The 23,767-nt window shown below is 43.9% G+C and overlaps 1 protein-coding gene across 1 annotated transcript in view; it reads left to right on the top strand.

Moving 5' to 3' along the window:
- LOC137372493 (phospholipid phosphatase-related protein type 5-like) overlaps positions 1-23,767 on the top strand; it is a 114,047-nt gene that overhangs the window by 83,283 nt on the left and 6,997 nt on the right. The window contains exon 4 of the mRNA XM_068036362.1: positions 1,461-1,637. Within this exon, the coding sequence (XP_067892463.1) occupies positions 1,461-1,637 (177 nt within the window). The remainder of the gene's footprint in view (positions 1-1,460; positions 1,638-23,767) is intronic.

The following is a 23,767-nucleotide window of genomic DNA, read 5'->3' as shown; positions in this document are numbered from 1 at the left end:
ATGGTGGCATGGCAATGATGTTTTTGCATGCGTTGGCTCTCCTGAAGGGCCAACGGTGCAAAGGGATGTGACGTTGGCACTACATTCTGGCACACATCATTCCCACAGAGAAAGGGACACACATGTTGGTGAGGAACATTTAGTGAAAGACAAATTTACATTTCTGTGACACCTGTGCATTCCCATTTGTGTCAGTGTTTTCTCTGTAAACCTCTGTCATACCTTTTATGGTATATTTAAGTCTCACGTCCTGGAATGTGCAAAATTAAGATTTTTGACACAGGTACGGCACACCTACAAGAAGGAATGTTACTCTTGAGTGGGCGAAGAGGTTCGCAACTTCACAGGACACTGGGACACAGCAGGGTAAGTATGTGGCAGCAAAGCAGAAAGTGCTGGGGTAACTCAGCTGGTCAGGCAGCATTTGTGGAGAGAGAAGTAGAGTTAATTTTCAGGCCTGTGAACTTGTACAAGTTAACTCTGCTTCTCTCCCCATGGCTGCTGCCTGACCTGCTGGATTTCTGCAGCACTTTCTGCTTTGCTGCCAGATTGACAACAGCCCCACTCTTCAGCATTCACGTAAGTATTCTTTGACAGCTGTCAGGAAGCAGGTGCTGGAGCACTTAAAATAGGGCCCCAACACCTGCTGTACAGCTGTCAAAAACTCTCCCAATGCGCTGAATGTCCCGCCTCTCCCCACATAATATGGGGAGGGCGGCTCGGCGCCGTGATTCTAATGAGCCCCTGCAATTAATATCACGGGGGCTCAACGGTGGCTGGCGAATGTGGGTCCCCCTCCAAGTTCAAAGGGCGCTGCCGCCCAATAAAATTCAGCCCAATGTGCCTGAAATTGGCAAATAGACTACTGAAAATGTGCTGTGGTAAATATTAAACAAGCTCACGAGTTATATCATACATTTGATATTTATTAGAACACATGAAAAATCAATGCAACATATGCTATACTACGATGTATGGAACACATAACTTTTAACACAAAAGCAAAATATTGCAAATGCTAAAAATCTGAAATAAAAACAGAAAATGCTGAAAACACTCCATAGGTCTGGCAGCATCTGTGGAGAGAGAAACAAAAGTTAATGTTTGAGGTCGACCTTTCAACAGAAGTTCTGATGCAAGTCAACTATTTCTCTCTCCATCGATACTGCCTGATCTGAGTGTTTCCAGTTTTTTCTGATTGAATTACATATATTTTTAATCTTGAAAAAAGTGTGCAGTTACTTACTCTATTATTTTTTCTTTTCAATCTCCACTACGATCTCATTTTGCCAAATATACATCGTTGAACCAGTTCTCTTGTATCCCTGGATAGGGAGGTAAAATTATCAAATTGTATGGAAATTTAGCCTCTGGTTAAAGGGTCTTAAATAGAGCATGGAATCATTGTGATGTATAAAAAAAGTTTAACATTGCAATTTAATTCTCTTTGTACCTTTTAGATGTATATCACATGTACAGTGAAAGCCAATGGGACAAGACTTGCAAAACCTCTCCTCTGTTTGGGCCTCATGTGTTTGGCATTTCTGACTGGAATAAACAGGGTAGCGGAATATCGAAACCACTGGTCAGATGTTGTAGCAGGATTCATCATAGGAACAGCCGTAGGTGTGTTCTTGGTAGGTAAATACTGTAACAATGAAAGAACATATCGGTCCAGTATATAAGTTACAACATTGCTTCTCAAGAGGCAGTAATCAGTGTTCCACATCCATTATTCAAGGCTACAGCTGTTTTGTTGTATGTTCTGCACTTTTTATTTACTTTTAGAAAATTAGAGAATCAAGAGGTTTCATTTTAGTTCATCAGTCCAAGTGGTAAATATTTAAACTATGCCGATTTTAAGTCTCTAAATACAGTGATACAATGTTGCATACAATGTTACATACAATCTATACAAAACTAAACAAGTTATTTCAAATTTGCAATGTTTCTTATTGTTGATTTCCATTAGCCTCCACATACTGTTCCACTGGTCATCTTACGAACATACGAATTAGGAGCAGGAGTAGGCCATTCGGCCCCTCGAGCCTGCTCCACCATTTGATAAGATCATGGCTGATCTGAACGTGGCTTCAACTCCACTTTCCTGTCTGCACTTGACTCCTTTGTCTACTAAGAATCTATCTAACTCTGCCTTGAATATGTTCATTGACCCAACCTCTACTGCTCTCTGAGGAAGTGAATTCCACAGACAAGCGACCCTCTGATAGAAAAAAATTCTCCTAATCTCTGTCTTAAATGGGAGTTCCCTTATTTTTAAACTGTGTCCCTTAGTTCTAGTCTTGCCCATAACTGGAAACATCCTTTCAGCATCCACGCTGTCAAATCTCCTGAGGATCTTATATGTTTCAATAAGATCACCTCTCATTCTTTTAAACTCCAATGGGTATAGGCCCAACCTGTTCAACTTTTCCTCATAAAATGACCCCATCATCCCAGGAATCAGTTGACTGAACCTTCTTTGAACTGCTTCTGATGCAATTTTATCCTTTCTTAAGAAAGAAGACCAAAACGCTACACAGTACTCCAGATGTGGTCGAAGGCCCCGTACAGCTATAGCAAAGCTTCCTTACTTTTATATTCCATTTCCCTCACAATAAACACCAACATTCCATTTGCCTTCCTCATCACTTGCTGTGCCTGCATACTAACTTTTTGTGATTCATGTACCAGGACACCCAGATCCCTCTGCACTGTAGAGTTCTGCTGTCTCTCTCCATTTAAATCATATTCTGCTTTTTCATTCTCCCTGCCCAAGTGGACAAGTTCACATTTATCTACATTATACTCCATCTGTCAAATTTTAACCTATCTATATCCCTTTGTAGACTCTTTATGTCCTCTTGACAACTTACCTTCCTACCTATCTTTGTGCCAGCTGCAAATTTAGCTACTGTACATTTGGTCCTTTCATCCAAGTTATTTGATATAGATTGTAAATAGTTGAGGCATTGCAACAACCTTCAGCCAGGAGTGCTGAGTTGATGATCCATCTCGGCCTTCTCCTGAAGTCCCCAGCATCACAGATGTAGTCTTCAGCCAATTTGTTTCACTCTGCGTGATATCAAGAAATGACTGAAGGCACTGGATACTGCAAAGGCTATGGGTCCTGACAATATTCTGGCAATAGTATTGAAGACTAGTGCTCCAGAACTTGCCGCACCCATAGCCCAGCTGTTTCAGTACAGCTATAATGCTGGCACCTACTCGGCAATGTGGAAAATTGCCCAGGTATGTCCTGTACACAAAAAGCAGGACAAATCCAACCCAGCCAATTACCGCCCCATCCCTCTACTCTCAATCATCAGTTAAGTGATGGAAGATGTCATCAACAGTGCCATCATGCAGCATTTTCTTAGCAATAACCTACTCAGTGATGCTCAGTTTGGGTTCTGCCAGGGACCACTCAGGTTCCACCCAGCTCCTGACCTCATTACAGCCATGGTTCAAACATGGGCAAAAGAGATAAACTCAAGAGGTGAAGTGAGAGTGACTGCCCTTGACATCAAGGCAGCATTTGACAGAGTATGGCATCAAGGAGACCCAGCAAAATTGGAGTCAATTGGAATCAGGGGAAAACTCTCCGCTGATTGGAGTCATACCTGGCGCAAAGGAAGATGGTTGTGGTTGTTGAAGGTCAATCATCTCAACTCCAGGAAATCACTGCAGGAGTTCCTCAGGCTGGTGTCCTAGGCTCAACCATCTTCAGCTGCTTCATCAATGACCTTCCTTCAATCATAAGGTCAGAAGTGGGGATGTTTGCTGATGATTGCACAATGTTAGCATCAATTGCGACTCATCAGATACTGGAGCAGTCCTTGTAGAAATGCAGCAAGACTTGGACAATATCCAGGCTTGGACTGATAAGTGGCAAGCAACATTTGCTCCATACAAGTGCCAGACAATGACCATCTCCAACAAGAGAGAATCTAACCATTTCCCTTTGACATTCAATGGCAAAAAGGGTGCGAGGGAAAGGCCAAATAATTATAGGCCGGTCAGTCTGACCTTGGTGGTGGGTAAATTGTTAGAATCTGTTCTGAGGGACAGGATAAACTGCCACTTAGAAAGGCACAGATTAATCAGGGATAGTCAGCATGGAGTTGTTAAGGGAAGGTCATGTCTTACTAACTTAATTGAGTTTTTTGAGGAAGTAACAAGAAGGATTGATGAGGGCGGTGCAGTGGACTTTAGTAAGGCATTTGACAAGGTCCCACATGGCAGACTAGTCAGTAAAATTAAAGCCTATGGGATCCAGGGGAATGTGGGAGGTTGGATCCAGAACTGGCTCAGGGACAGGAAACAAAGGGTAGTCGTCGACGGATGTTTTTGTGAATGGAAAGCTGTTTCCAGTGGCGTTCCACAGGGCTCAGTGTTGAGTCCCTTGCTGTTTGTGGCATATATTAATGATTTGGTCTTAAATGTGGGAGGCATGATTGGGAAATTTGCTGCTGACACAAAATTGGCCATGTATTTGATAGTGAAGAGGATAGCCATAGACCCCAGAAGGATATCAATGGTTTGGTTGAGTGGGCGGAAAAGTGGCAAATGGAATTAAATCCAGAGAAGTGTGAGGTAATGCACTTGGGGAGGGCAAATAAAGTGAGGGAATACACAATAAATGGGAGGATATTGAGAGGAGTAGAAGAAGTGAGAGTCCTTGGAGTGCATTCCACAGGTCCCTGAAGGTGGCAGGACAAGTAGATAGAGTGGTAAAGAAGGCATATGGAATGCTTTCCTTTATTGGCCGAGGTATAAAATACAAAAGCATAGATGTAATGCTGGAACTGTATAAAACGTTGGTTAGACCACAGCTGGAGTATTGCGTACAGTTCTGGTCACTGTATTACAGGGAGGACATAATTGCTTTGGAGAAAGTACAGAGGTGATTTACAAGAATGTTGCCAGGCCTCGAAAGTTGCAGCTATGAGGAAAAATTGGTAGGCTAGGGTTGTTTTCCTTAGAACAGAGGAGGCTGAGGGATGATTTAATTGAGGTGTACAAAATTATGAGGGGCCTATATAGTAGACAGGAAAGACCTGTTTCCCCTAGCAGAGAGGTCAATTACCAGGGGGCACAGATTTAAGGTGATTGGTAGGAGGATTAGAGGGGATATGAGGAAAACCTTTTCACCCAGAGGGTGGTGGGTGTCTGGAACTCACTACCAGGAATGGTGGTGGAGGCAGAAACTCTCAATTCTTTTTCAAGGTACCTGGACATGCACCTGATGTGCTGAAACCAGCAAAGCTATGGACCAAGTGCTGGAAGGTGGGATTAGATTGGGCGGCTAGTTCTTTTGGCCAGCACAGACACAACAGGCTGAATGGCCTCCTTCTGTGCTGTAATATTTCTATGATTGGTGAATCCTGCACCATCAACATCCTGAGGGTTACCATTGACCAGAAACTGAACTGGAGTAGCCATATAAATACCATGGCTACAAGAGTAGGTCAGAGGCTAGGAATCTAGTGGTGGCTAACTCACTTCCTGACTCCCCAAAGCCTGTCCACCATCTACAAGGCACAAGTCAGGAGTGTGATGGAATACTCTCCACTTGCCTGGATGGGTGCAGCTCCAACAACAATCAAGAAGCTCTATCATCCAGGACAAAGCAGCCCGCTTGATTGGCACCCCATTCACAAACGTTCACTCTCTCCACCACTGTGCACAGTGGCAGCAGTGTATACCATCTACAAGATGCACTGCAACAATGCATCTAGGCTCCTTAGACAGCACTTTCCAAACCCGTGACCTCTACCACCTAGAAGGACAAGGGCAGCAGATGCATGGGAACACCGCCAACTCCAAGTTCCCCTCCAAGCCACACACCATCCCGATTTGGAACTATATCACAGTTCCTTCATTGTTGCTGGGTCTAAATCCTGCAATTCACTTCCTAACAGCACTGTTGGTGTACCCTACGTAAACTGCAACGGTACAACAAGGCAGCTCACCACCACTTTCTCAAGGGCAATTAGGGATGGGCAATAAATGCTGGCCTCGCCAGCAATGCCCACATCCCATGAATGAATAAAAAATAGGCCCCAGCACTGATGCTGTAGCACTCCACTAGTCACATCCTGCCAACCTGAAAATGACCCATTTATCCCTATTCTCTGCTTCCTTTTAGCTAACCAATCCTATATCCAAGCTATTATCTTACCTCTACCTCATGAACTCTTATTTTGTGTATTAACCTTTGATCTGGCACCATATCGAATGCCTTTTGGAAAGCCAAGTACACCTCATCTACATGTCCCCCTTTATCCACGTTGTGTGTTACTTCCTCAAAGAGCTCTAATAAATTAGTGAAATACGATTTCCCTTTCACAAAACCATGTTGACTGCCTGGTCGCATTATGAATGTCCTGCTATAACCTCCTCAATAATGATTCTAGCATTTTCCCTATGACAGATAATAGGCTGACTGGCCTCTCGTTTCCTGCTTTCTGTCTCTCTCCTCTCATGAATAGAGGTGTTACATTAGCAATTTACCAGTCCACTGCAACCTTTCTGGAATCTAGGGAATTTTGCAACATCACAACTAATGCATCTACTATCTCTGCAGCCACTTCTCTTAAGACCCTAGGATGTAGGCCGACAGGTCCTGGCAACTTGTCAGCCTTTATCTCATAGTTTTCCCAGTATCTTTTCCCTGGTGATTGTGATTGTTTTACATTCTCCCCTCTCTTTTACCTCTTGTTTTGAAAGTATCTTTAGGATGTTTTTAGTGTCTTCAACAGTGAAGACTAACACAAAATACCTGTTCAACACTTCCCCTATTTCCTTGTCATTCATTATTATTTCCCCAGACGCACTCTCTAGAGGACCAATGCTCACCTTACTAGCACCCGGCTTATAATACATGAATATTAACAACAAAATATGAAGATTCTAGAAATATGTCTACCGAATGTGATTTAATCTAATGAATGCATTGACCCATACTAAAGTGTGATTTTCAGATTTCATCATGGCAATTTAAATGATTAAGATGTTACTACTCCATATACATTGCTTAATTTTTGCAGAATACTAAATGTGGAGGTGTAATTTATGGAGCAGAGTAAAAAGGCTGGGACTATGGAATATAACACTCATTTTACTATTGATGATAGATGACACACAACTGACAAAATGTACTTTGGAAGTCATCCAAAACTGTGAAATATAAAATGGTTTAGCATCCTTTTGTTGTACTATTGTTCTATTTATATCTCGATTTGTATGTATTTTTCTTAAGTATTAGTAGTAAATTAAATCCTGTTTATTTGAATTATTTTAATATTTAATTTGTTCAGTATGCGAGTGTGATTTTGCTTTCATGTAGCGTCTGCAATAGATAATCCAAGAACAAGTATTATATTGGCTAAACTCATGCTGCAGTTGAACAGAAAACACCAGCTTAACCAATATAACTGTAAAATAACTACTGTGATGGGCAATAATTACTTCGTCTATGCTGAAGATATGCTAATGAAACTATAAATGATAAAAATTATATATGTCAACAGTATTAAACAGAGACACAAATTAATATATGTACAAAGTCTTTTAAGTAGGAAAAAGAATAGAATTACAGATCTTTGTATTTTTAAGGGAGATGTATACTTTGGATTAAAGCAATGATAACCTATTTGAGTAGTAAATGTATTTTGCAACTTTCAAAACATCCAGTAACTTTCAATAACACAATACAATTATGTAGATAAAGGGGTAAATGAAATACATAGAGCCATACATTCCAAATTTAAGAACATAAGAATGTATGAAATAGGAACAGGAGTGGATAATATCACCCCTCAATCCTGCTCTGCAATTCAGTGTGATCTTGGTTAATCTTTTGCCTCAACTCCTCTTTTCTGCCTGCTCCCCATATTATTTGCTTCCATGAAAACCAAAAATCTGTCTATCTCAGCCTTAAATATACTCAACGATGAAGCATCCACAACCCTCTGGGGTAGAGACTTCCAAAGATTCACAACCCTTTGAAGAGGTTTCTCCTCATCTCAGTCCTATTAGCAACCCCCCTTATCCTGAGACTGAGCCCCTGTTTCCCCTGAGCCACAGGAAACAACCTCTCAATGTCTACCCTGTCAAGCCCCTTCAGAATCTTGTATGTTTCAATGCGATCACCTCTTATTCTTCCAAACTCCAGGGAATATAGGCCCAATTTACTCAGCCTCTCACCATAGGACAACCCTCTCATCCCAATTTTCTTTATTCTTACAATGTAATGTTTTAAATTTTGAGACAATTACTGAATGAATTAATCCTTTGAAAGCTAAGAGAAAGTCTATGGCCATAAAATTCGGTTCTGTAGCATCGCTGGAACCAGCGCTATGGAAACCAGAGAAGCTGAAAGCAGTGGCTGGAATGTTTCCTGCCATCTCTGGCCAGCAATGCATCCTAACTGACAGTGCATAAGTGCAGACGTGCTGTGCCTGTACCAGGAGCACACAGAGTGAGGAGAATGTGACAATAATCTGCCTCTTCAGATTTGACGTATGTTCTGCCAATTTGGGCTGTGCAGGTCCGTTAATGTCCTCTCTTATCCACTCACAGCTGGACATGCATCCAGCTGCACGAGGACCCACCATCCTCACTCACTGCCTCCCCCACCACCGTTAGCATTATTTAAAGGGCCAGGCATCCAACTTGCAGGTGAGATGCTTTAGAATTACTTTTGCTCTTGCACAGTTTGTGGAAGCACTGTGCTGTGTTCTTGGAAGAGTTTTGGTAACTTTTTGAAGATTGAATTGAGTGTTGCTGCATCCTGCCAGGGAGGTCAGAGGAGATTTCTGTTCTGTTCAATAGAAAGCCTGCTGAAGTTATGGGGGTTATAGTTGCAAGCCCCTCTGGAGCACAGGCTGCAAAGAGAGGAAGCTCTGCACGGAGGGATCAGCAGAAGGCCCTACCCACCAAGGATAGTCAGGGAGCACTTCTCCTACCTCCACCTCAGCCAGGAGCAACATGTGAGGTGCCTATGATGCACCAAAGAAGTGGCCACTGAACTGTCCCACCTCCTGCAACAGAACCAACAGCTGCACAGCAGTATGAGGATGGCATGCCAGTAGCTGTCAAGGTCACTGTCAGTCTCAACTTCTATGCAAGCGGATCCTTCCATAGCCAAAACTTACCAGTTTACTATCCATTGCTGGATCAGGGAGCTGACGGAGGCCCTGTACACCAGGAGAGGAGACTTGATCATCTTCTCTCTTCCTAGAGAGAAGCAAGAGGAATGGGCACATGGCTCTACCAGAGTAGCAGGATTGTCAATGGTGCAGGGAGACATCAACTGCATGCAAGTGGCTCTTGCAAGGGATACCACTCCGACAACATATAGCTGATGCACAGAATATCATGTCAGTAAATGCTCACTATCCTGGCAACAATTTCATTCAGAGGCAGTCAACCATTCCCATTGTCTTTGGGCCACCACAAAGGACCAGAGGCTGGCTGCTTGATGACAAGGGACATTCTCTGTACACCTGGTTCATGACACCCATCTGCAACCCGACCATGCGAGGAAAATGCACCTACAAGAAGAGCCTTGTAGCCACAAGGAACATCATGGAGCAAGCCACTGCCTGAACCCCTTAGGGGGAGCCCTCCACCACTCACCAGAGCAGGTGTCAAAGTTCCTGATGGTTTGCTGCATTCTCCACAATCTCACTAGGGCACAGCCCTTGAAACTAGGCATTTGGAGGCCACCCGGGAGGAGGAGTCAGGGAGGAGGCATCCGGTACTTCTTTGCTCCATTCGGGCTGTCCACAAGCAGCTACTGAGACAATGATTTCAGCGCGCAGCCCAGCATTAAATGAGCTGCTGGCTAGCTGCACACTCAACAAGGGGTCAAACAGCATGTGTGGATTGCACATGTTTCAGTTGGTCTGCATGTCTTAAATGCTGTCTACTCCTCTTAAAGGCCTACTCATTATACAGAAGCTGCTGCTGCTTGTGGAGGAAGTGGCTACAAGGGGAAGCACACCAAGTGGAGCAGCAGAGTGGAGTGAGGTCTCCCAGGTTTTCTGATGCTGTGCTGGTGGCATTAGTACAGGAGGTGCAAAGGAGGAGGGAAGTAGTGTTTCTGAAGGGGACCAGGAGATCCTCAAGGCAAACCCTGAGAAGGAAATGGGAGCAGGTGGCCAGGGAGGTCAATGCAAGGAGTCTCGCTCCTAGGACCTGGCAGCAGTGTTGTAAGAAGTTCAATGACCTCAAGCGCGTGGTCAAGATCAGTGAATGCATCTTCAAGTGACATCTCATACCCATCGCACTACCAACCTCTCACATTGCTCAATGCACCACAGTCCCATCACTCACCCATCAGCACTCAGAACTCATGCCTAACGTTCAGATGCATCCATCTCACCCTCACACACATACCATTACAACCAGCCTCAAACCCATCTCTAGCTGTTTCCACATAACTCCAGCTATTCAGCTGTGGAAGGCACATCACCCAAACACATTGCAACACACTCACTGACATTCTTCCCTCTGTAGTGCAGGACAAGGTGACCCATAACAACAAAGCAACAGAGAATCGGCAGGGAACAGGTACACCTGCATCATGGGAATGGCTGTGACTGAGGCCATTGCATCCAGCATTGCCGAGAACATTCACGGTGGTGGCATGGTCCTGCCTAATGGATCTTCTCAAATCCCACCTCACCCTCATCCTGCTATCTGGCATAAAGTGAATCCTGCAGACGGTGTGAGCATGGACCTCTTGCTTTGAACCCACCCTACTTCATTCACCCCAACCTTCCCCTTCTGCATTTCTGCTTTCAGATCCCTAAGAACTGCCACCTGGTCAGCCAGTGCAGCCTCATGTGGAAGAGCAAGAGCTGCAATTGACCTCTGAGGAGGAAGCACCATCACTTTGTTCTGATAATCACAGACACTAGAACAGCAGGTACTTAAGGATATTGTGTAGGTCGGGATTTGCATGTGGTGAGTCACCAGGTATGAGTGGGCTCAAGCCAGGCTGGGGGAAAGGACACTTAGGGCTCTATCTTATGTTCTTCCCCCATGGTGAATTTGAAGGTGGCAAGAGCGTTTAATTGGATGGAATGGTAGCAAGTGGGGACCCCGCCACCTTCCCACCTCCAACCCAGTTTATTCCGTGATGGGAAGGCCCATGGATGGCCTTCTCAACCCGCCGTCAATTGAAGCCCTTAAGTTGGGGGGGGGTGGGTAGCACCTGATTGAGGGTCCCAGCACTGGGAAGGGGGGCCACTGAGAGCCACCCCTCTGTCCTTGCTGCCGAACCCCCTACACCCACCTCCCCCGTGACCCCCACCTGCCGTAACCCCTCCCACCATCACTTACCTGTGGCCTGGGTCCGTCGACAATCCTGGACCTCAGGTGGGCACATTCCCAGCAGCAACCACTGCCTCCATTAAATACCAACCTTTGTGTGCCAACTCCCAGCCAGTTCTGCTGCAGAAGACTCAGATAAGGACTTCGATGGGGCAATGTAAAGGACAATACCGAACTGATGAGCATGCACACTGAGCTGCTTTGTGGATTGACAGGCCTGCCAGACAGCCTATTGTCACTGTCAAAGAGCATGGAGGAATCTGGCTCCAACTTGGCACAGGGCTTTCTGCAGAGCTTGGAACCCATCCTTTCCATTGTCGAAGTAGGGGCCAACTCCATGACAGCACTTGCAGTCTCACCCATCATTCAGGGTCTGGTGGATGAAGTCTCAGGTTCCATTGCAACACAGGTGGAAGCCACCCAAAGTCCCAGTGCTGCAATGGAAGCTCAGACTGAGGTCATGAGATCCATGCCTGCTGCCGTTGCAGGCTCAGACAGCTGCCATTATGGCTGAACTCAATGCTTGACGGGGCATGCAGGATCTCCAAGCAGTCCAGAAATCTGTCTCTCCACAGATGCTGCTTGACCTGTTGAGTATTTTCTGTTTTTGTTTCAGATTGCTGGCATCTGCTGTATTTTGCATTTGTAAAGAATATCTATCCTGTCAATTGAGTTTTTTAAAAAAAGATCCTTAGTGTCAGCATCAGATTAGGTGCAGCACAGGTTAAATGCATGTTAAAGCTTCCCATAAGCTGCGACAACAATGTCATGTAATCTTGCCGCTGGACATAACTGTTGCAGCAGTGCAATTTTTCCATTGCTCACATAAGGCAGCCTTGTGGCTTTTTTGATTAGCTGCCAACTTGTGTAAAGTTAGGATCAGCTATTTTCTTGAGTCTCGCACCGGCAGGAAGTGAATTAAGGCTGCATTTATACTGCAGGTAATGTTCTGAGATTATTGGCCGTAGCTGGCAGGACCTTGTTTATGTTTATGCTTATATTGGACCTGTTCTCCCTGAGGGAGAGCTCTCTGTCTGCATGTTTTACAAGCATCTGCAGAGCTCTCCTGCTAGCACTTAAAAGTTTTTCAGGTGTTGGTGAAACAACTGCACTCGAAATAATTAAATCAACTCTAAATAAATTTAAAAATTGCTCACACTGTCTAGCAAATTGCCTCAGAACTATTTAAACTATTATGGGAGTATCAGTAACGCACAGACTGCAGTCATTCAAGAAAGTGGCTGACTGTCACCTTCTCAAGGGTGACTAGAGATGGGCAATAAATACTGTCCTTGCCAGTGATGCCCAAATCCCAAGGATGAACAAAACATTTTGACACCACACTAGAGTTATGCTACATGCTCCTCCACAGCATCTCACATTGATGCTCTCCATAATCAGGTGAGGATCAAATTGTGGAGTTATACTGCAATTTCAGAGTTACTGCAATGCAGAAACTACTTCACAGCAATGCTAAGGTTATGATATCAGCCAATTTAAAGTCATTTCATTGAGAAGAGAGTTTCATCCCATCCATCAGAGCCAAGCTTTCAAAAGTGAAAGAACGATATTCAAAACTGTTGCACATTCTAACACCTCAATGCAATTTTTTAAAGAATTATGTAAAGTGAAGAGCAAGACATTTTTGCAATTTCACCCCTTTCTGGTTTCATTTTGAACTAAGTATTGCAGATATTGTCTTACATGCCACGCTAAATTCTCTTGGTAATTTTCTGATCAAAGTCAAGTTGAGAGCAATTTCATTAAGTTAGTCAGATCAATTGAGGCAGGGTGGTGGAAGTGATGAAAATTCTGGTTTGTTTCATAGCAGGAGTGAAGACTGTAATTGCAGATATTCTCAAGAGAAATTAAGTGTGGTATCAAAAGACCTCCCACAGTATAAGATGGTCTTCAGGATGCACACAAAAAGCATAATTTATTGTCTCATAAGTACTCTTTTTACTCAAAGGACAAAGCTAACAGCAGTTTTGTTCGTATCAGCAACTCAGTGCAGCAGGATTTATTTATTCATTCATGGAATATGGGTGCCATTGACAAGGCCAGAATTTGTTGCCCATCCCTAATGGGATTTGAGAAGGTGGTGATGAGCTGCCTTCTGGAACCGCTGCAGTCTATGTGGTGTAGGTACTCCCATAGTGCTATTAGGGAGGGAGTTCCAGGATTTGTCCCAGTGACAATGAAGGATTAGTGATATATTTCCAAGTCAGGGTGGTGCAAGAGTTGGAAGAGAACTTGCAGGTGGTCATGTTCTCATGCACCTGCTGTCCTTGTTCTTCTAGGTGGGAGAGTTTGCAGGTTTGGAAGGTGCTGTCAAAGTATCAGTGGTAAGTTGCTGCAGTGCATCTTCTGGATGCAGCCATGGTGCACTGGTAGTGACTGGGGTGCTAACCAAGATGGCTGCTTCTCTGATGTTTTTGCATTGCTGCTATATCTTTTCTTAAGCATGATGTCTGCATCTGAATAGTATAAGGCAGATATTCTCTCATCAATGCATTGTTAAGTGTCAGTAACAACTTACAGATTTAGATTCTATGCATCTTCAGCCATACTCTGTATTTACGTCCCACTTTGCGGATACTTTTACATTTGGATATTTTTCTTGGCTGACTTTATTTAAGGCTATATCTTTTTTTTTGTAATCAGCATCCATTTCTCAACATTTTATATCCTATTTATGATTCACCTACCCAGTTACAAATTTTCACTAAAAGCTCGCTGAATTGTAACATTTTCCTCTAAACAGCCTGCTTTCTCATACAATTTGGCATCATCAGCAAATTGAAGTATTTGACTTCTAATAAATATGTCAGGAACAACAGGAAATACTTGAGGCTCCATCCGGGTTTCCTAAGGCTGAAACCCAGGACACTAGGACACACTGCTGGTTATAACTGTCCAATTAAAATTAGCAGCATTGATCACTACCCATTGTTTCCCATTATTTAGTTGATTTATTGTCAAATTTATGGCATTCTCCTTTATCTTAACAGCATTAGTTAGCCATAAGTCTCATGTGAGACTTCTAATCAAATGGCATCTGATCGTTGAGATGTATAACATTACACTTAGCCACCAGTTCTATTACATTCTCAAAGGAGTCCAGCAAATCTGTTATCATAGCCTGGTATTTCATGAACCCATATTGGGCTGAATTATTGCCTTTATTCTTATTACATGTTCTCGAATAGCTTCTTTCGTGATAAATTTCAATGCTTTGCGTACTATAGATGTCAAGCCAACAACCCTTTAATTCCCAGGATCATATTTCCGATAACTGCAATAACATTAGCTGTTTTCCAGTCATTTAACATTACTCCTGAACTTGAAGTATGAAAAATTCAGCCCAGGCCCCATCTCTTCCATCCTCATTTGCTATTTGGTATTCTTGGACATGTTCCAGCTGCTCCTGTAACCTTATTAATTTTCACACACTGCAAATTATAAGTGATTTCATTACTATTTATTTTCTCAATGACCAAAGATGGATTTCTCAGTGTACCAGCCACCATTGCTTCAGATAGGGCGTTACATATTCTAATAACCCTGTGTATATTTTATTATATATATAAAAATATTTTGATCTATTTCTTTCTACTTCTGGTGATAATCTTTTGCTTTAGTGTTATTTTTACTTCCCTTTTTTTAAAGAGAGAAAGGCTTATATTTTATGTAGCATCTTTCACAAGCACCAGACACATCAAAGTGCTTTACAGCCAGAGGATCATTTAGGTCCACCCGAGAGGACCTCAGTTTAACATCTCATCTAAAAGATACCACCTCTGCCAGTGCAGCATTACCCACAGTACTGCAACATCAGCCTTGATTTTTGTGCTCAAAATCCTGCAGTGGGTTTTGAGCCTGAAACCTTCTAACTCAGAAAGTAAGAGTGCTACCAACTGAGCCATATCTAACCACTTAATATGAAGCTTAAGACTAACATTTAATATGGTATACATGCAACTCACCCCCAACTGCACAGATACTTGAAAGCATTCAATTTTTGTTTTGTTTGCAGTTTTTCCTTTGATAAATCATCCCAATTTATAATCCATTTTTGACTCTTGTGGCTGTAAGATCAGATTTTCTGAAGTCTGGTGTGTTTTTTCATCTACACATGCCATAGGAGCATATCTAGTTCAAATATGATTACTGGTGCTCAAGTCAAGTATTCTGCTTCTCTAAACTTTCCACTATATCATGGTCATAAGAGGAGGATAGAGGCTGGGTACTCTGCAATAAATGGCTCACCGCCTGACTCCTCCAAGCACATCCACTATTTGCAAGGCTCAAGTTAGGAGCATGATGGAATACTCATACCAACCAGCCTCGATGCAGTCACAACAGCACTCAAGTGGCGGAATTTCATGTGCCGCACAGTTGCGGGTTGCGAGACCGTGGGAGGGGTGGGGTGGAGTGCCGGAATGCCCATCGCCTTCCTGACACCATGCAATTTTATCAGTGGCTGGGAAGGTCGAGGAGGTCCTTCCCATCCAGGGGCCAATAGAGGCCCTTAGGTGGCCAATTAAGGACCACTTAAGAGCCTCTCTTTGCCGCTGCTGGTATTCTACCAATCTTGGGGTGGTGGCCCTTTGCCGTGTGAGGAGACTGCCCAATAAAAGCGAGCTCGGGGGTTGGGGGGGTCCTCCTGACTGGGCACCCTGTGGCCCACAGAGGGCCTCCCTGGCAGCATGGGCTGCCCCTGTGGAAACAGCGCGCCCCCCCCCCCCAAAACCATCACCAATGATCCTCTCGCTGGGGCCTGCTTGACTGCCCCTGGCAAGCCCAACACCACTTACCTGTGTTCCGGGGTGGTGTCCATGTTGTTGCTCCAGCTGGTTGCAGTCCCAGCAGTGGCCACCGCTCCCAGTGGTGCCGCTGGGACTGAAGATCTGCTGGCCTCCAATTGGCCTCTGACAGGAGCCCTGATGTCAGGCAGTTAAATGCCTGATGGGCATAGAATCGCATCTGGGCTCCCGGAAACAGCCATGGTGGGGTTGACCCCAGTTTTCCAGCCTGCCGTCAGGGCCACCACTGACCTCATTAAATCCAGCCCAAGGAATTCAGCACCATCCAGGGCAGAACTTGATCCATGCCCCATCACTGAACTCAATACTCACACTCTTCACCACCAGCAAACTGTGCCTGCAGTGTGTGAAATCTAGAAGGTGCCTGGCAGCAGCTCGCTAAGATTTTACCAAAAGCACCTCCCTCCTCTGTGACCTCTATCACCAAGAAGGACAAGATTAGTAATGTTGTGGGAATAACATTACCTCCAAGTGACAACCTATCCTAATCATTAAGGATTCAAAATCCTGGAATTCCCTGCCTAACAACATAATCGCGGGAGCATGACCACCACAAGACTGCAGCGGTTCAAGGAGGAGGTTCCCCAGCACCCTCTGAGGGTAAGTAGGAATGGTCAATAAATGTGGCCTTCCCGACATCCCGAGAACAAATAAAAACAACTGCTAACCAGGCCTTCAAGTCCGTTGAATTATAGCAAATGACGAGATGTACATTCAAATTTGTGTAATAGTATATTTATATTAGAGATTTTCCTGATAAAAGGTATGTCCAACTTTCATCTGTGCTAGGAGATTGTTCTCCTGTCACTTTTTCGAGGACCTTGTGTCAACACTAATATCACATGATCATATAGAAACCTACATACACAAGAAAGTTGTGGAGGTCATGCATCGGCCTAAGCCATCCTCACTATACTTTGAAGAATCAAGCAAAACGGACTAATTTCCATTAGCGTCCAGCTTTGTAGCAAAAATCCTTTGATATAAGTGGAACTGTAGCATATTCAGAAACCTTATCACATTCTTTAACAAAACAAATAAAACTATAGAGTCAAAGAGTCAGTATGGCACAGAAGAATGCCATTCGGCCCATCGTGTTCATGCTGGCTCTCTGCATCAGTCCCATTTCCCCACTCAATCCCCGTAGCCCTGCAACTTTATTGCCATCAAGTGCCCATCCAATTTCCTTTTGAAATCATTCATCGTCTCTGCTTCTACCACCCTCGTAGGCAGCGAGTTCTAGGTCATTACTGCTCGCTGAGTAAAAAAGTTCTTCCTTCATCTCTTCCCCCAAAATCTTTGTCCACTAGACCTTGCACAATCAGCTAATCGCAACAGCTTTTCTTTGCCTACCTTATCTAAACCTGTCATAATCTTGTACACCTCTATCAAATCTCCCCTCAATCTCTTTTGTTCCAAGGAGAACAACCCCAGCTTCTCCAACCTGACCTTGTAGCTAAAGTCCCTCATCCCTAATCCTTAACAAGTGGGTCTGCCTGCTGGAACAAAGTCTCCAGGCAACTCTTCCCCTCCTCGGTGCCCCACAATGTCTGCAGTCTGGACTCCAGCTCAACAAATCTGAGCTGAAGATGCTCAAGTTGTAGACACTTACATGTAAGCAAATACCCAGAGGACTGTATCAGATCTGACAGAAGCATTTTGCAAAACAGGACATTGATGTTGATATCATATGGGATATAGTTTAAAAAAATTCTAAAATAAAAATTAAAGGTGAGCAAAAAGTAAATGACAGCAGTTTTATTTGGGTAAAAAAAACTGGCCTCAAATTTCTCCTGGTCCCACTCTGCCTCTATACATACAGCAGAGCAGACTTTCCATCCACCCAACAGTTGCAGTAATGGGGCATACCATCCCACTTCTAGAAGTCACAGATATTTCAATATTTTAGGCAGGGGCTCACAACATTTGCAGCACCACTGGGGCTCCCACCTCAGGTGTGGGAGGTGCTGATTCATTGCTATGACCAGCTGCAACATAAGGGGGCCCAGACACCAGACATATCTGCAAGTAAAAGCTGAAGGATGCTGCTGCTTTTGATGGAGACTGGTTTGCAGCTAATAATCTGATCAATTCCTTTGGGAAAATACATCAGGAAATTCTCCCACTGTGCCAAGGTTTCTTAGCTGGAAGTGTGACGCAGCACTTCTAACCAAGTAGCATCAGCAACAAGAAATTGTCATTTAAATTTTAAGTGCCTCCCCCCTTCCACCCACAACACCCTTAGTGCCACTGGATGCCAAGGCCACGCAGTGTCCCCGGCAACCAGCATATGTTGTGGCTCAAAATATGCTCTATGATGTATTTTATTTGTGTGCATGACATTGTAACAGGCCTGCTCATTTGTTGCATTTAATGTACCCATTGATACCCCGAGCAGACTTGGGTTCTGCCCCAAATTCCACCACCTCCTGCCCACCTTACATTGTTTTTGTGCCCAGGACCACAGAATTTTGGCCCAATTGCTTTTCAGTGAAGTCTAACAGGGTAGTAGCACAAATACAGCATTTATTAGAAAAAAGAATCTATGTGTAGGTATAATTTTATTGCTGGTATCTTTAAGCTCCATGAGATTAAATAATTAAAAATATTTTCAATGTAACAGGGGGCATAGAATATGTCTCCAGGAGAGGCCCGCCACAGGCCTTGATGCCATGTAAGCCCGGCCTGATATTGCTGGCGGAGGCGAGACCTCATGGCGGCCAACCCCCCCAACCGGGCGCTCGGCGACGGGAGGCCAATCTAAATATTTAAATTTATTAAAATAGATGCTTACCCGCTCCCGCCATCTGTCACCTTCAGATATTTTATTTTATTTATTTATTTAATTTAGAGATACAGCACTGAAACAGGCCCTTTGGCCCACCGAGTCTGTGCCGACCATCAACCACCCATTTATACTAATCCTACATTAATTCCATATTCCTACCACATCCCCACCTTCCCTCAATTCCCCTACCACCTACGTATACAATTAAATATTTAAATTAGACATTTTAAAATACTGCTGGAAGGTTTTATCGGTTTAAAGTAATGTTTAAATTATTAAAGCCAAATAGGTTATTTAAAATAATAGATCTCAAACTGTGAAAACATATGTAACACATTAGAGGTGCAATCAGCTCTGCTACAGAGATTTAGGAGGTGGGCTTGAAGAAATAATTGTTCATACAATGTGTTTCCACTCTCAACTGTGTAAATGAGGTGATGAATAGAGTGCCCATCTCTCCCTCTATTTCCTCCCCAGTTCATCTCATCCACAAGATCTATCTCCTGCTCCCAACCATCCACAAGAAAACAAGAAATAGGAGCAGGAGTAGATCATATGGCCCATCGAGCCTGCTGCACCATTAAAGACGATAATGGCTGAGGTTTCCTCCGGGTGCTCCGGTTTCCTCCCACATGCCAAAGACTTGCAGCTTGATAGGTTAATTGGCCATTATAAATTGCCCCTAGTATAGGTAGGTGGTAGGGAAATAGAGGGACAGGTGGGGATGTAGTAGGAATCTGGGATTAGTGTAGGATTAGTATAAATGGGTGGTTGATGGTCGGCACAGACTCGGTGGGCCGAAGGGCCTGTTTCAGTGCTGTATCTCTAAACTAAACTAACCCCACCTGCTCGCCATACCCCTTAATTCCCTGAGACCAAAAAACTGTCTTAAATGTATTCAATGATGGAGTATCCACAACCCTCTGGAGTAGAGAATTCCAAAGATTCACAACCCTTTGAGTGAAGTAATTTCTCCTCATCTCAGTCCGAAATGATTGGCCCCTTATCTTGACACTGTGCGCCCGTGTTTTAGACTCCCCGACCAAAGGAAATAATCTCTCAGTGTCTACCCTATCTAGCCCCTTTAGAATCTTATATGTTTCAATGAGATCACCTCTCATTCTTCTAAACTCCAGAGAATACAGGCCCAATTTACTTAGTCTCCCATCATAGGACAACCCCCTCATCCCAGGGACTAATCGAGTGAACCTTTGTTGCACTGCCTCCAACCAAACATGATCCTGCTCCTCAATAAACCCATTGTTAACCTCTCTACCCTACTAACTACCACACCATCTCCAAATTTCCTCTCCAAGGTCCTTGTACTTGCTGTCTCACAGCTCTATGCCCATATCTCTCACAGCTCCTTGTTTGAATTCTTCCAATCAGGTTTTCTGCCCCACTTACTGTACCAAAATGATCCTAAGTAAAGTCTGTAACAGTGACCTGGAGCATTATCCTCCTTGACTTCAACCTCTGCAGTGTTCAATATGGTCGACTACACCATTCTTCGCCAACACTTTTCCTCCACAGTCAAGCTTCATGGTCCTCATTTGGTTCCATTTTTACCTATTCAATCATAGTCAATGAGTTCTATCCTCATTGTCTCCCAAGGATTCATTCTTGTCAAATCCTCTTCATTGTCTATTTATCACCCCTTCACGATATCATACACAGACTTGGTCTTCCACTTGTATACTGATGATACTCAGGCCTACTTTTCCATCATCTTTCTTGATCGCTCTACTGCCTGTGCACATCAGATTGCTTCTCCAAAATTCAATCTTGGATGAGTCACAATTTCCTTGAGCCAAACATTGGAAAAACATATGCCATCATCTTTGGCTCCCAATCCAAACTCTGATCCCTTGCAAAATCAGCATGATGTGTAACTTAGAGGGGAGCTTCGAGCTAATGGTGTTCCCACACACCTGCTGCACTTGTCCTTCTAGGTTGCAAAGGTCACAGGTTTGGGAGATGCTGCGGAAGAACTGACAAATGGAAGTTCCTTCTCGGCCTCCTGCTGAAGTCTACACCATCACAGATGCTAGTCTTCAGCCAATTTGATTCACTCCACACAATACAGTGTTGTGAACACAACAAATGCTATATGTCCTGGCAACATCCTGGTTGTAGTGCTGAAGTGGGGGATTCAGCAATGGTGGTGCCATTGAATGTCATGGGGAGGTGTTTAGGTGATGTCCTGTTGGAGATGATTATTGCCTGCCACTTGTGTAGTGAGAATATTAATTTCCATTTATCAGCCAAAGCCTGGGTGTTGTTGCATGTGGGCACAGGCTGCTTCATTATCTGAGAAATTGTAAATGTAGGTGAACACTGTGCAATCATCAAGTGAACATCCCTATATCTGACCTTAAAATGGAGGGAAGGGCATTGATGAAGCAGCAGGAGATAGTTGGGCATTAGATGCTGGCCTTGTTCAGGGAAGCCTAATTTTGGGAAGGGGCCCTGAAATGGGCATTAGAACCCGACTTGAATTTGCAAAAGCCCCAATTCCTGTTTCAGACATGAAGCCTGGGTACCTATACTTCAGCAAAATAACTTTGAATGAACAGAGTGCCATATATCCAAGTTGCTGACAACAGCAAGTTAGGTGGCACAGTAAATATTGTCGATGGAAGCAGAAAATTGCAAAGGGATATTGATAGATTAAGCGAGTGGGCAAAACTGTGGTGCGTGGAGTTCAACTTGGGGAAGTGTGAAGGCATCACTTTGAACTTAAAGATGGATCAGAGTATTTTATAAATGGTGAGGAGCTAGGATCTGTGAAGGAGCAGGGAGATTTAGGGGTACCTGTAAAAAAAATAATTAAAAAGACTAATGGAGAGTTAGCCTTCATCTCAAGGGGGCTGGAATACTTTTTTTGTTCTTTCATGGGATATGGACGTCACTAGCAAGGGCAGCATTTATTGCCCACCCCTAATTGCTCTTGATAACTGACTTGCTAGGCCATTTCAGAGGACATTTAAGAGTCAGCCACATTGCTGTGGGTCTGGAGTCATATGTAGGCCAGACCAGGTAAGGACAGCAGATTTCCTTCCCAAAAGGGCATTAGTGAACCATATGATTTTTTTAATGACAATCAATGATAGTTTCATGGCACTATTACTGAGATTAGCTTTCAATTCCAGATTTTTTAAATTAATTAATTGAACTTATTAATTAAATGAATTTAAATTTCACCAGCTGCCATGGTGGGATATGAACCTGTGTCCCCAGGGCATTAGCCTGGGTCTCTGGATTACTAGGTTAGCAACATTACCACTACGCTACCATTTCCCGAAGAAAGGGTGAGGGGAAGATTTGTTACAATTGTGTAGGGCTCTGGTTAAACCACACCTGGAGTACCACAATCAGTTCTGGACACCATACCTCAAGAAAGATATTTTAGCCTTGGAGTGGATGCAGCGTAAATTCAAAAAAATGATTTTGGGATTTAAAGGGTTAAATTATGAGGATAGTTTATTTATTTATCATTTAGAGATACAGCACTGAAACAGGCCCTTTGGCCCACCGAGTCTGTGCTGACCAACAACCACCCATTTATACTAACCCTACAGTAATCCATATTTCCTACCACCTACTTACACTAGGGGCAATTTACAATGGCCAATTTACTTATCACTTGCAAGTCTTTGGCAGTGGGAGGAAACCGGAGCACCCGCTGAAAACCCATGCGGTCACAGGGAGAACTTGCAAACTCTGCACAGGCAGTACCCAGAATTGAACCCGGGTCCCTGGAGCTGTGAGGCTGTGGTGCTAACCACTGCACTACCCACATAAGTTTGCATAGTCTAGGCTTGTATTCCCTCGAGTATAAAAGATTAAGGGGTGATATAAGATGCTGAACGAATATATGGCAGGTAGAGACACACTGACAAAATTTGAATGCGTTACATCTGTTTTTTCGGCATTATGGGTACCACTTTCCCTCCAAAATAGGGTCCGCGAGGTATGTGCACACCTCTGCATGCTTCTGGTGCTGACCATGACAGACACCATTCTGGTGAGGGCACAAGCACGCTTGCTGCAAGTAGACAAATTGTGACCTACACATAGTTTTGACTCCAGTGCTGTTATTTTGGAGCTCAATGCTCCAGCTAACGCCCTGTCTTAACCTCACACAGCTGAGCACATGTTCAGCAGCAGGAAGGATCCCACACCAGCGCTACATAAAGGGATCATCAACTACTTTCAGTTTAGTTGCTGATTAATTTCTACTTGGTCTTGCTGAAAAGTGAGGAGGTGGTTAGTGTTTGGAGATTCCTAGAGTTTCTTTAAGTTTGCTGAAGTCTACAGGGAGTGGTGTGACATATACTGAAGTGTTGTTGGAGTTGCACCCATTCAGGCAAGTGGAGAGTATTCCATTACACTCCTGACTTGTGCCTTGTAGACGGTGACCAGGCTCTGGGGAGTCAGGAGGTGAGTTACTCACCTCAGGATTCCTAGCTTCTGACCTGCTCTTGTAGCCACAGTATTTATATGGCTACTCCAGTTCAGTTTCTGGTCAATGGTAGCCCCTAGGATGTTGATAGTGGGGGATTCAGCGATGGCAATGCCATTGAATGTCAAGGGTTAATAGTGTTGGTGTTGGTGCCAGAAGCATCCATGCTCCTTGACATTGACAGCAGTCTTTCTGGCAGGCGTGCCAATGGACGAAGCATTTCAGTGTGCATAATCTAATAGCTGTCGTCTTTACACCAGTGCACCGAAATGCTCATCTGAGTCCTCTGCATCAAAACTCGTATGCGACCTCTCCCTCCAACAAGCTGGTACCCATACTACT

This window comes from Heterodontus francisci, chromosome 8 (assembly GCF_036365525.1).
Source record: "Heterodontus francisci isolate sHetFra1 chromosome 8, sHetFra1.hap1, whole genome shotgun sequence".
Classification (NCBI taxonomy): Eukaryota; Metazoa; Chordata; class Chondrichthyes; order Heterodontiformes; family Heterodontidae; genus Heterodontus; species Heterodontus francisci.
This window is presented reverse-complemented; position numbering and strand designations above follow the sequence as displayed.